At 45.0% G+C, this 14587-nt stretch overlaps 1 protein-coding gene across 1 annotated transcript in view; it reads right to left on the bottom strand.

Moving 5' to 3' along the window:
* The window catches only part of LOC118280234 (uncharacterized), a 38557-nt gene continuing 23970 nt past the window's right edge, over window positions 1–14587 (bottom strand). Inside the window, exons 4-13 of the mRNA XM_050701983.1 lie at window positions 11673–11775; window positions 10961–11119; window positions 7702–7832; window positions 6641–6738; window positions 5785–5937; window positions 4770–4863; window positions 3419–3507; window positions 1994–2133; window positions 947–1025; window positions 1–345 (exon numbers count right to left, since the gene is read on the bottom strand). Of these exons, the coding sequence (XP_050557940.1) occupies window positions 267–345; window positions 947–1025; window positions 1994–2133; window positions 3419–3507; window positions 4770–4863; window positions 5785–5937; window positions 6641–6738; window positions 7702–7832; window positions 10961–11119; window positions 11673–11775 (1125 nt within the window). The 3' untranslated portion in view covers window positions 1–266. The remainder of the gene's footprint in view (window positions 346–946; window positions 1026–1993; window positions 2134–3418; window positions 3508–4769; window positions 4864–5784; window positions 5938–6640; window positions 6739–7701; window positions 7833–10960; window positions 11120–11672; window positions 11776–14587) is intronic.

The raw sequence follows: 14587 nt of genomic DNA, 5'->3' as shown, positions 1-14587 counted from the left end.
TAGGTGTCACTTAAATGTTGGTGAATACCAAAATGTCATCAACTATCTTCGCTTAGGGGTCCCTTAAATTTTAAGAGAGGTTTTGGTAATATGAGAATCCTATGTTTAGCAATGGACGCCTCATGGTCTTAAAATCGCTTCATCAAGTTCCTAGTCCAAAAAATTCAATGTTTTAGAGTCATACCGGCCGGCGGGTAATGCTGGCGGTGTCTGAGTGAGGGGGTAGGGGGTAGGGGGTGTCAGGGGGGTGTAGGGGGTAAGGGGTGCTACGTGTGTCGCGCCAGCTCGTAGAACAGGACGTACGCTTCTGAGGACACCACGTTGCGACTGTTTATTGGGGAGACCCTGGAAATGTTGGAGTTTAGTGTTAAAATACATTTAAAGTGTAAATTCTGAAATAAAAATTTCAATATGGCAGTTTTTTAGCGTATTTTTTTACGTAATAAAGGGCTTAGTACGAGTTTGTTTTACGTTTAACAAAATCAAAACGAGACTGCGTTCGATACTTTGATTGGCTAGTTCATTCGAGCCGGCCAATCAGAGCGCCGAACGCGCTCTAGTTTCGATTTCGGTAAATAAAACAAACTCGTACTAAGGGTACATATTCATGAATTTCAATCAAATTGAAATATCGCAGTGAAGAGTTGTCGTAAATAGACGACTGAAAGTGTTATGAAGTGAGCAAGACGAGTAGAATGCAATGCACATATATACGAAAATCTAGATGTGAAAGACATACTCTTCCTTCGAAGATTATACACCTTTGCATATTTCAAAAACGGTGTTGTTTCTGTACCCTTAGTACGCGTTTACTTTACGTATACGTTGAAAACAAAACGAGAGCGCGTTAGGAGCTAAGCTCTCAGAAGGTAACAAAATTGTAGAAAGCAGTGTAACCTATCTTTGTCTGTTTATAGTAGAATGTATAAGTGTATTGCATCCGTACCGTGAGTCGTTGTACTCGTGCCAGTCGCCGGTGTAGGGGTGCTTGCAGTACGCCGTGTAGTGCCCCGAGTACGTCGTGCCTGCAACGTACGCGCACAATGTTATATTTACGTGTCGACACATGACTAGTGACAGGAGACACAAGTCGCAAATCGACGATCGACGAGCAAATCAACAACGTCATAAATCCTACATCGCACATATGAAGATTCGTCGTCATCATCATCAGCCGAAAGACGTCAACTGATGAACAAAGGCCTTCCCCTTAGTCCTCCACGTAGAACGACAACGATATACATGTGAATAAACAAGGATAGGAAATGCCAACGAACAACAGTTGGGCCGAAAGCCCGCCAGACACGATCGCCTCGCCTGGTCGGAGGATCTTACTTTTCGTAGGGCACTCTCTATTCCCTAAACGTATATTCACTTATAATATTACACTCTACCTCACACAGTCCTCCCAAGAGGTTGGAAACATAAAAATATAATAACGACTTTAAGGGACATTGTTTAATGACTTCTCCCGCCTTGGGCGAGGCGAGAGGAGTTGTCCGACTCTTACTGACTAAACACCACCCCATTTCTACTCCTGCTTAGAGCCGGAGCCATGGTAATGGCGCATCCACAAGCCCGCCGGCCATCCATTTTTATTTGCAATCTTTTACCTGCGACACGCGCGGCTTTTAGTTGCCGGCGCATTCAACGGCAAGTTTGGAACCCGGCGGCATAAGCCGGCGGCATGTGTGGATGCGCCATAACATGCTAGGTCGTCCGCAAACGCAGTCAATAAAATGTAAAGTTATTACAATTAAAAAAAAGGTGACAGTCCTCTACTGGACTATGGAGTTACATGAGGGGGTTTCAAACTCCAAGTAAGTATATACCTACCATGTACCTGATGAATAGATAGAGACTATTACAAAAAAACCCGGCAACGCACTTGTACCGCCTCTAATGTTGCAGGTATCCACAAGCAACACCGATTGCTTACCATCAGGTACTACATCTACTCATTTACACGTACAAGTGTGTGGGTGCGACATACCCGAGTGGTTGCTGACCGCGTACAGGTTGTAGACGGGCGCGGGCCCGCGCGTGGCGGCGTACGGCGACATGTCGAGGTTGCTCAGCGGGAACTCCACCAACACGTTCAGCTTGCCGCGGAAACGCTCCGTCGGGGAGAACCTGGCACACAGACACAAGGAAGTCGTATAAATAATGGAAATATTACACACTAACTTCTGCCAGCGGCTTCAACCGTGTTTCCGTGGAATAAAAAGTCCTATCACCCAAATCAGCTCATACCATGTCTGTATATAAAATTCACTGTTCACTAGTTTCAGCGTGATTGACGGACAAACATCAATACAAATAACTTTTACATTTATAATAATACTAGCTACTCCCGCGCGGTTTCACCCCTTTGGCTGGGCTCCTATTGGTCGTAGCGTAATGTTTTATACCCTATATATTTCCTCGATTAATGCACTATTCAACACAAAAAGAATTATTCTATTCGGACCAGTGGTTCCGGAAATTAGCGCGTTCAAACAAACAAACAAACAAACTCTTCAGCTTTATAATATTAGTATAGATGGAAATATTACACAATAACTTCTGTCAGCGGCCTCGCACGCATTCTCGTGGAATAAAAAGTCCTATCCTATCACTCAAGTCAGCTCATACCCTGTCTGTATACCAAATATCATCAAAATCCGTTCAGTAGTTTCAGCGTGATTGACGGACAAACAACCAAACTTTCACATTTATAATATTAGTGTGATCCTTTTCATCTACCATGGGAGACTATAGAAAAGAATTTTCAACAAGGAACCATAGGAACAAGTTCTAGGAAAAAAATGTTTAGAGGTAATAATGTATTATTTTATTCCAGTCCATCAATACGGCAAAGTAACTTGAAAAAACAAACTATAAAGATTGTAGTAACAAAATACATAAAATGCTGATTATTCCTCGAAAATCATATACAAACACAAAACAACCGCTCAGAAGTCTGGAAACACTTGTATGTATTTTTGAGGAATACAAAATAATTTGGACTCTGTACAGTAATTTTTTTTTATAACGTCACTCCTTTAATCTTTGGAGGGATATGCACATTATGGCACATAATGCCAATGTACACACACATTTCACAATTGTTGTAAGTCCCATGTAATAGGTGGTTAGCCTATTGCCACATACCGGACACATTTCCAGACTCCGTGCTATCACTGAGAAATTTTAGAAAAACCGAAAAAAGCCCAATAATACTTCGCCCGACCCGGGAATCGAACCCGAGACCCCTTGCCCGGCAGTCGCACTTGCAACCACTCGGCCAACGAGGCAGTCTGTACAGTAATAATTTCTTGTAAATATTATCTTCACATTCTTTTACTAGAAAATACATACAAAAATAGTAAATTTACAGCCGTCTAAATAATATGAGAATGTAATAAATATAAAATACCTCTTGAGATGCAACACGAGTACTTGCGGGAACTTCTGCACCGTGAACCACTTCAGGCACTTTCTGCGCACTCCGCACTTCGAACACGTCTGTAACATCACATCATACCTACATTAGAGGGCTTGTCCACCAGAGATGTGGGAGGAGTGGGGGAGAGCCATGCTTCGGCACTGCTGGGCCGGCTCGACCGGAGTGATACCACGGCCGAGCAGTACACCGACGTGAAACAACCACAGCGTTGTGTTTCGTTGTGTGAGTGAGGTTACCGGAGGCCCAATTCCCCCTTCCCCAATCTTCCCAATCCCCGATCCGAAAAACCACCAACGCACTTGTAACACCTCTAGTGTTTCGAGTGCCATGGGCGGCGGCGATTGCTTACCATCAGGTGATACATCTGCTCGTTTACCGACTTGGTTCATAAAAAAAGATGTGCTAGTAGCTATGCTACGAAGATGTAATAGCTAAGCTAACTCTGTGACCGTTTCCACTGATACTAAGCTATGTAGCTGTGCGAGGGAGATGCGCAACTCGAGTATGCGATGTTCGATAGTAGCGCGCATCTTTCCATATAAAAAACTCAAGCTGAGTCCGTTTCCACCAGTGCTAAGCTATGTGTACCAATGACTATGATTGGTGGAAGCTAAACGCATCCATAGCAACGTAGCATAGCACATCTCTGGTGTAAAAATAACCTTAAGCTTTTCTTTGAATGACCGATGGAATATTTGCTAATGCAATGTCATTATTCTGTTCAGTCTGTTGTTTTGTTATTGTGATAAAAATAAAACGAATGAGTATACAAAAAAAGTTTCTTTGAAAAAGTTGTTTGTAATCATGAGTACAATCACGTGTTTAAATATCGTTCACTAATTACCAGTCACCATATACAGTATGTAAACTAACAGAGGGCGTTCCATTAAACTCGTAAATCTATATCATTAATAGATTAAAATAAAAATATCAGCATAGAAAAATAAGCAATAAATTCCTTCCTTCAACTACGCGTGCACAGAGTGTTTCTTTTACGTATCGATTTAAAATTTTTGGTGAATATTTTAATATTTAAAAAATAAAATTGTTTTGTTTCTGAATGGTAATATTTTTTTTAGCATGTATGGATGCTATACTATTGCGGGTTAACAGGAACGCCCTCTGTTAGTTAACATACCGTAAAATGGGGTGAATAGGGATCGAGAGGTGAATAGAGACAGAAGAGGGGTGAATAGGTATAGGGAAATTCTTCATAGTATCTATTCACCCCTCTTCTGTCCCTATTCACCTCTCGATCCCTATTCACCCCGTTTTACTGTACTGTGTGCTATGTTAGATAGACATGTGGGGGGTACAGTACCGGTTTCTCGTCTCCGTCGAGTTCCTCCTCGCGCGTGAAGTGCGACAGACACTGCTGCAGCTTCAGGTTGCCCGTGCGGGACGGGATCGGCAGACTGCGACACAAACACACTACATTAAAAACTTTAGAAAAAAAACACATTTTTTTAAATACTATGCAGAAAACTGCATCAAAATTAGTTTAGCCAAATGCGAGATAGTTGCTCACAAACATACATACATACATAGGGTCAAACTAAGAACCTCCTTTTTGAAATCGGTTAATAAAAGGGGTCGGAATATAATTTAAGTGTGGGCTCGCCATGCTTCGGCTCTGCTGGGCCGGCTCGACCGGAGTGATACCACGGCCGAGCAGTACACCGACGTGGAACAACGCTTGCGTTGTGTTTCGTTGTGTGAGTGAGGTTACCGGAGGCCCAATTACCCCCTTCCCAATTTCCCAACAACCCTTAAATTCCTAACCCCCGAAAAGGCTGGCAACGCACTTGTAAGACTTCTGGTATTTCGGGTGTCTATGCGGCGGCGACCCAGCGGCGATTGCTTACCATCAGGTGATCCGTCTGCTTGTTTACCGGGTTATCACTACACAGTATAAAACAAAGTCGCTTTCTCTGTCCCTATGTCCCTTTGTACGCTTAAATCTTTAAAACTTAGCAACGGATTTTGATGCGGTTTTTGTAATAGATAGAGTGATTCAAGGTGTATATCTATACTAATATTATAAAGCTAAAGAGTTTGTTTGATTGTTTGTTTGTTTGTTTGTTTGTTTGAACGCGCTAATCTCAGGAACTACTGGTCCGATTTGAATAATTATTTTTGTGTTGGATAGCGCATTTATCGAGGAAGGTTATAGGCTATAAATCATCACGCTACGATCAATAGGAACCGAGCAGAGCGGGTGAAACCGCGCGGAAGTAGCTATGTATAATACATGCGTAATATTTCACCGTTGCACCCATGCGAAGCTGGAGCGGGTCGCTAGTTAGATATATAAAAAGAATGGTGTATGTGTGTACCTGAGGTCCCAGAAGGGGTCGAAGGTGACGCTGTCGTGGTGGCAGTGCGTGCAGCGCAGCGTGGACTTGAGCTGGCCCACGAAGATGTCGCCCACGCGCGAGTCCTCCATGCGCAGGTAGCGGCTCCACGCCTCCGCCGCCTTCGCCGTGTCGCTGCAATCGAGACAAACACTTTTAATATAAGCTAAAATATATACTAGCGGCTCTGGCGCGGTTTCACACGCTCTGCTCGGCTCCTATAGACCGTAGCATGATGTTTAAGACTCCTCAATTTATGGATTAATCAACACACAAACACTTTTTCGGATCGGATCAGTAGTTCCGGAGATTAGCGCGTTCAAACAAACTCTTCAGCTTTATATTTTACATAATGCTTCACTACTAGGTACGTTTTATACGTAGAAATAAAGTATATACTACCACTCATAAACTTTGATTCGTTTTATCTAAATACGAGTAGTATTGTTGAACCTGCTAGGTAGTCCACAGCTTCGGATATACTATTAGGAGGCTGGGAGAGTGATATAGGTTTCTTTTGTCCTTATACAACGCGGGTGAAGTGGAAATCTAGTGCACACATCACATCATCAGCCTCTCACACGGAGAAGGTTTGATCATTCATTACCACGGTTGTTAAATACGGGTTGGTGATTTCAAACTTAGAATTAGATATTACGCAACGTGTAGCGGGTATGATTCACGCACGGAGCAACTCTTTGTGATATCCACAAATTGTTGTTCCGGGTCTGTGTGTGATGTGTATGTGAACTTGTATGTTTGTAAACGCACCCACGACACAGGAGAAAATCCTAGTGTGGGGCAACGTTTTTTAAAGTAATAAGCTAAAGTGGCATACCTGAGGTTGTCGTCGATCTCAGTGAGTATGGGTTTCGGTTTGACGGTCACTCGGTTCACGTCCTCGTGTAGACCCTCGAGCAGGTAGCGGAGGAACTCCTGTGGACAAGGAATTAAAGTAATTAGGTACATACTTAAGCTAATACCCGCCTTGGGCGAGGCGAGAGGGAGTGTCAGACTCTTACTGACAAAAAACCACCCCGTTTCTACTCCTGCTTTTCGAGCCGGAGCCCCGGTAAACCCGCTAGGTAGTCCGCAGCTCCGGATATACTACAACTTAAGCTAACCTTATTACATACATGGATACTGGTAAAAGGCCATGTAACTAGGTGATTTTTCAAAAAACTTGTAACTTTTATTTAACAAATCATTATTCTCCCGCGTTATTAAGCATCGTGGTAGCTTATTATCATCCTTATTTTTATTGGATTGGTTGAGAGCAGTGATAGGGATCAAGTTATTGAAACCAAATTTTGAGTTAATTGCCAGAATTGTTAACTTTTGGTTGAGTATAATGACGCCGTTAACTTTTTGTGATTTTCTTTTTTTTTTGGAAATTCACCCGACTGGGTCATAATTTGACCAAATCCCATGTAATACTGGGTGAGTCAATAGTATCGAAAGTATATCGAAAACTGAAGGAGTTGTAAGGCCCGGGAGTAGGTTGGAAATGCCGCGGTTTTGTTTAGTTTCGAATTGCGGCTACCGCTAGCTGCCAGCGAGCTTACGGCGCGCCGACTGCGCGCTGCAACCTATAGAGTTTCTTGCTTGTTCTTCTCCATAGGAATCTACACTTTGGAACAAGCAAATAGAGCAACTAGAGGACTGACCGACAGACAGACATTTTTTTATTTGCCCTGTTGTTCAAAACTATTCAAAAGTCTTATCTATTTGAAATAAATAATAAAGATGACTGTTGATGAAGCGAAAGAGGCATGTAAGAGTCGTAGCAATTGGCGGTCCATTGTCTCTGCCTACCCCCATGGGAGACAGGCGTGAAGTTATGTATGTATGTATGTAATTTTTGACCTATTGACTGTGACTAATTGAAGAATGGTTAACCTGAGCGTCCTGCTGGCTGTACCCCATGAACCGCGGCGCGAACCGCTGCACCTGCGACTTGAGCGCCGTCGTGTTCACCACGGCGTCCTTCTCGCCGCTGCGCCACAGCTCTTTGATCACTATCCCGAATGCTGGAACCGAACGATACAATGTTATTTGGAAGCTTGTACATATTAATTTTATGGTATTTTTTGAGGAGGGGAAATCATCCAATGATATCTTCCCCTCGGGCGAGGCGAGAGGGGTGTCAGACTCTTTTTTGAGGGCGGAATATCATCCAATGGCTTTCTCCCGCCTTGGGCGAGGCGAGAGGGAGCGTCAGACTCTTTTTTGAGGGCGGAATATCATCCAATGGCTTTCTCCCGCCTTGGGCGAGGCGAGAGGGAGCGTCAGACTCTTTTTTGAGGGCGGAATATCATCCAATGGCTTTCTCCCGCCTTGGGCGAGGCGAGAGGGAGCGTCAGACTCTTTTTTGAGGGCGGAATATCATCCAATGGCTTTCTCCCGCCTTGGGCGAGGCGAGAGGGAGCGTCAGACTCTTTTTTGAGGGCGGAATATCATCCAATGACTTTCTCCTTCCTTGTGCGAGGCGAGAGGGAGCGTCAGACTCTTACTGACTAAAAACCACCCTGGTCCTACTCCTGTTTTTCGAGCCGGAGCCTTCATAACCTTGCTTCGGCACTGCTGGGCCTACTTGACCGGAGTGATACCACGGCCGAGCAGAAAACCGACGTGAAACAACGCTTGCGTTGTGTAAGTGAGGTTACTGGAGGCCCAATTATCCCCCTAGCCAATCTTCCTAATCCCCAATAACCGTTAAAATCCTGACCCCCAAAAGGCCGGCAAGGCACTTGTAAAGCATCTGGTGTTACAAGTATGTGTCCATGGGCGGCGCTGATCGCTTACCATCAGGTGACCGGTCTGCTCGTTTGCCACCTATTCCATACTTTGCCTGACCGGGAAATCGAACCCGAACCTCGTTTCCGGACTTGCATCGCCTTGTGACCACTATCAACGAGCCATCGTAGCATTTGGCGTTACACTGTCTCTGCCTACCCCCATGGGGGATATGTATGTATGTGTGTACCTTTAATGAGCGCCCCCTTCATACAGGAGAGCGTGGTGTTGATGTCGTCGCAGTACTTGTCGTCGGCGAGGTACTCCAGCAGCGGCCGCGTATTGGACAGGCACTGTCTCTGCCTACCCCCTACCCCCATGGGGGATATGTATGTGTGTGTGTACCTTTAATGAGCGCCCCCTTCATGCACGAGAGCGTGGTGTTACACTGTCTCTGCCTACCCCCTACCCCCATGGGGGATGTGTATGTGTGTGTGTACCTTTAATGAGCGCCCCCTTCATGCACGAGAGCGTGGTGTTACACTGTCTCTGCCTACCCCCTACCCCCATGGGGGATGTGTATGTGTGTGTGTACCTTTAATGAGCGCCCCCTTCATGCACGAGAGCGTGGTGTTACACTGTCTCTGCCTACCCCCTACCCCCATGGGGGATGTGTATGTGTGTGTGTACCTTTAATGAGCGCCCCCTTCATGCACGAGAGCGTGGTGTTACACTGTCTCTGCCTACCCCCTACCCCCATGGGGGATGTGTATGTGTGTGTGTACCTTTAATGAGCGCCCCCTTCATGCACGAGAGCGTGGTGTTACACTGTCTCTGCCTACCCCCTACCCCCATGGGGGATGTGTATGTGTGTGTGTACCTTTAATGAGCGCCCCCTTCATGCAGGAGAGCGTGGTGTTACACTGTCTCTGCCTACCCCCTACCCCCATGGGGGATATGTATGTATGTGTGTACCTTTAATGAGCGCCCCCTTCATGCAGGAGAGCGTGGTGTTACACTGTCTCTGCCTACCCCCTACCCCCATGGGGGATATGTATCTATGTGTGTACCTTTAATGAGCGCCCCCTTCATACAAGACAGCGTGGTGTTACACTGTCTCTGCCTACCCCCTACCCCCATGGGGGATGTGTATGTGTGTGTGTACCTTTAATGAGCGCCCCCTTCATGCACGAGAGCGTGGTGTTACACTGTCTCTGCCTACCCCCTACCCCCATGGGGGATGTGTATGTGTGTGTGTACCTTTAATGAGCGCCCCCTTCATGCACGAGAGCGTGGTGTTACACTGTCTCTGCCTACCCCCTACCCCCATGGGGGATGTGTATGTGTGTGTGTACCTTTAATGAGCGCCCCCTTCATGCACGAGAGCGTGGTGTTACACTGTCTCTGCCTACCCCCTACCCCCATGGGGGATGTGTATGTGTGTGTGTACCTTTAATGAGCGCCCCCTTCATGCAGGAGAGCGTGGTGTTACACTGTCTCTGCCTACCCCCTACCCCCATGGGGGATATGTATGTATGTGTGTACCTTTAATGAGCGCCCCCTTCATGCAGGAGAGCGTGGTGTTACACTGTCTCTGCCTACCCCCTACCCCCATGGGGGATATGTATGTATGTGTGTACCTTTAATGAGCGCCCCCTTCATGCACGAGAGCGTGGTGTTACACTGTCTCTGCCTACCCCCTACCCCCATGGGGGTATGTATGTGTGTGTGTACCTTTAATGAGCGCCCCCTTCATGCAGGAGAGCGTGGTGTTACACTGTCTCTGCCTACCCCCTACCCCCATGGGGGTATGTATGTGTGTGTGTACCTTTAATGAGCGCCCCCTTCATGCAGGAGAGCGTGGTGTTACACTGTCTCTGCCTACCCCCTACCCCCATGGGGGATGTGTATGTGTGTGTGTACCTTTAATGAGCGCCCCCTTCATACAAGACAGCGTGGTGTTGATGTCGTCGCAGTACTTGTCGTCGGCGAGGTACTCCAGCAGCGGCCGCGTATTGGACAGGCACTGTCTCTGCCTACCCCCTACCCCCATGGGGGATGTGTATGTGTGTGTGTACCTTTAATGAGCGCCCCCTTCATGCAGGAGAGCGTGGTGTTACACTGTCTCTGCCTACCCCCTACCCCCATGGGGGTATGTATGTGTGTGTGTACCTTTAATGAGCGCCCCCTTCATGCACGAGAGCGTGGTGTTGATGTCGTCGCAGTACTTGTCGTCGGCGAGGTACTCCAGCAGCGGCCGCGTATTGGACAGGCACTGTCTCTGCCTACCCCCTACCCCCATGGGGGATATGTATGTATGTGTGTACCTTTAATGAGCGCCCCCTTCATACAAGACAGCGTGGTGTTACACTGTCTCTGCCTACCCCCTACCCCCATGGGGGATATGTATGTATGTGTGTACCTTTAATGAGCGCCCCCTTCATACAAGACAGCGTGGTGTTGATGTCGTCGCAGTACTTGTCGTCGGCGAGGTACTCCAGCAGCGGCCGCGTATTGGACAGGCACTGCAGCACGCTGTTCATGAAGCAAGTGTTGCCGATGTTGCGGAGACCGTTCAGACCTGCACATTTAAAGATATAGGGTTAGAGGGGAGGGGGGTTGGGTGAAAAGATATTAAAATGTCTCGTAAAAGCCAGGAAGAAATAAAATATACAAAAATTTGGCTGTTAAATTGTAAGAATGTGCTATGTGTTTTTTGATTATGTGTCACAGTCTTACATACAAAATATCTGTGGCATGTCACACGATATATCGGACTTGCAACCAACGATAACCTTGGAGTTTCTTGCTCGTTCTTCTCTATTCGAAGTCATACTTAGGAACGATAGCCTATCTTCACTGACCGACAGACTGACGTTTCAAAAGTACCTAATTTAGGATTAATTGAAATAAATGCTTTAACTTTTGACTTTGTTTTGAACTTTTGAATTACTGCACGGTTGGTAGCTAGACAACCGGCTGCCGCACAATGCGTAGCAGGTTCGATTCATTAATAATTTTTCGGTCAATCGACTAAAGGGCCATTTACAATAATTTGTATCTTATCTAAAAAACTAGAACTACAAACACTTAATACAAAAAACAATATAAAAATATAATTATTCTCAACATACCACTAGTATGACTGTGTTTGTCCGTACGTCCCTCAGACACAGACTCGGATCTCTCGCTGCTCCTGCGCAGCCCGCTGGGCCCACTCTTACCACCGGCCAACTCCTGTCAAACAGACAAACGTTAGACATTTTTCGAAAACGCTGCGACTTTTTGTCGCATGCGATTTTTTGTCGCAACTTATTATATGTATACAAATAGCAAAAATAAATAGGACAAACAATAAAATATTGGATTAAAATACTAAATAGAAATAAAACGTTGCGACAAAAAAATCGCAGTGCGACTTTTTAACAATCACACTATGCACATGCGTTCCACTAGATACACGACAAACGCTAGGGCAACATAACAATGGATCGCAAAATAAACCGGGAAGTGGAACGAAGGGCATTCGATTCGGAGAAGCGAAAATAAAAAAAAACGTAAGTGATTAACTTTGCATGCTAAATAAAAAAAAACAAAACGAAAAAAAAGAAAACATAATTACACAAGTCTATGGTACACACGTACAGTCGCGATCGAAACAAGATCACTTGCAGAATGACATTGACAGGTGTCAATTTTGACATCTGTCAAAATTACTATTCAAAGTCAAAGTCAAAATTATATATTCCTTTTTTATAAGAAAAAATATTGTTTTGAGAAAAAAATTGAGACGATTTTCTGTAAATGCTTATTTCAATCGCTCAGTACATAAATAAACTTACCGACGCGACGTAACATTTGAAAAATACTTACCAAATAGTTTCTTGCCTTTCAGATAATAAATCGAGAACCAAAAAGACTTTACCGACTGCTACTTTGGAACGAGCACCTAGCTTCACTGACGGACAGACTGACAGACAATTGTTTATTTCTTTCTTTGTTGACGTTTCAAAAGTACCTAAGTATATGGTTTTGACTTTAACTGGGGACAAATCCGCGTCAATCTCCCAAAACTGCATCTCCACAACTCCTATACACCAGGATCTACAGTAGATACAACCATGCAAACACCGGAACACTGAAGTCTAACGTCCCAGGGACATTAACAACTATCTTGTATTAACCATCGCACTCAGAGACATTTAATGATTACTTAAACTATTCCTTAGTAACGATTTTGTTCCGAAAACAATTGCTAAGGACTGGGTTAAGTAACCATTAAATGACTCTGACTACGGCAGTAAGACTTTGACTGCCAACAAAAATCATATCCTCCGCTAGCGCCGATCACTTTCGCCACCCATGGCATTTAATGTTAAATAAAGAGACGACCTACAAAACTAAGAAACCTTTTATAGAACAAGTCGGTAAACGAGCAGACGGATCACCTGATGGTAAGCAATCGGCGCCATACCACGACAGTGGCAAGGAAGCACACAGCCCACCTGATGGTAAGTGGTTACCGCGGCCTATGTACGCTTGCAACACTTGGGGCATTACATGCGCTTTGCCGACCTTTAAGAAACCTATTTACTTCCTTCTTGAAGTACCATATATTGTAGCCTACTGGGAAAACCTCGCTCATTCCACAATCGGTGGGTCCGTGAGAGGAAACCGAAACTGTACGGGACAATTTGGAAATCTGGTAATCTATCTAAAAATCTTTGCACACAAGAAAACTCATGAACAGTAGTATTTAAAGGAAAATAAACTTTATAACAAGAGCATTAAAGACATGCTTAACACAATGTTAGTCAATATACATACATAGGTAAACCAAAAGACTTTCAAACCCAAATAAATAAAATTTGCGACCGCCAAGCGATTCGATGCCAGACGAGATATTTTGTCGTACCACGCACAAACCTGCACGAATTCTTAAGTCTCGCTAGCATAAAATCACCCTTTAGTTTTAGGGCATACCCAGCGTAATTTGGGTAACTTTAAATGGGCCTTTTTTATGGGACAATCCCGCCACTACCTCCCACACTGCTGCAACTCCAGTATCAGGATCTACAGTAGATACAAAGTCCGGCGTGTCCCAGGGACATGAATGACTGTCATGGATCCCGCAACGAAACAAATCAGAAGATAAAATGGGCCTAAGCAATTTTTGAAAGGACTTAAATTAGTCGTGGTTGCCCGGAGGTTTAAGACGTCCGCTTCTCATACACGAGGGTTCGAAACCTACCAACCGCAAGTACCAATGTGAACTTTTTCCGACTTATAGGATTTAAGATTATTTCGACACCACTGACAAACAGTAAAGGAAAACAGCCTGAGAAAACCTGGGCTTATTAATTTCTGGTTATAAGTTTGAAATCGTCAACCGGCATTGATCAAGCGTGGTGATTAATGAGGTTTTGGTCAGCAGTGGATACTTATAGGCTGATGATGTATAAAATATTATATTAATATAAAGATTGTTGAACGAAGCAGTAGTTGGTTTTTAAAACCACTATTTAGTCTTAAAAGCAGACAGTGGGTCTCCTAAGGGCCTATTAGATGCCATTGTCAAAAATACGCTGTTTTACACTTGAGTATAAAGGTAAGCGTCCACAAGCCCGTACCTTAGGCATTCCGTTTGACGTCATCAGTACGCATCGCATGTAGGCATTGCCGATGAGCGGTCCGTACGATGCGGATCAGTGGACGCAGTTGTATGAGTTTCTATACAAGACAAACTAAAATCCGTTGCGTGCGATACGTACGATGCGGGCCTATGGACGCTTATCTTAATAGTTTGACGCACCAACATTTACAACATTTGCAAAATCTTCAACCTACAACTTTCCGCCCAAATTACGCCGAGCACAACCCAACGACTATTTAGTCGCATAGTCGCATAATCGCATACCATCCGTGCGAACGTCACCGCCGCGAGCTGTACCGCGTAGCGGCTGTGCTCGCGACCACTGAACACCACGCGCCGCGACATGCGACCGTTAGCAACGTGTGCGACGTGTCGTGTCGTGTGCGCCCGCTCTTA

The sequence above is a fragment of the Spodoptera frugiperda genome, chromosome 21 (assembly GCF_023101765.2).
Source record: "Spodoptera frugiperda isolate SF20-4 chromosome 21, AGI-APGP_CSIRO_Sfru_2.0, whole genome shotgun sequence".
Lineage (NCBI taxonomy): Eukaryota > Metazoa > Arthropoda > Insecta > Lepidoptera > Noctuidae > Spodoptera > Spodoptera frugiperda.
Note: the sequence above shows the minus strand (reverse complement) of the source record. Positions and strands in the feature narration are given on the sequence as shown.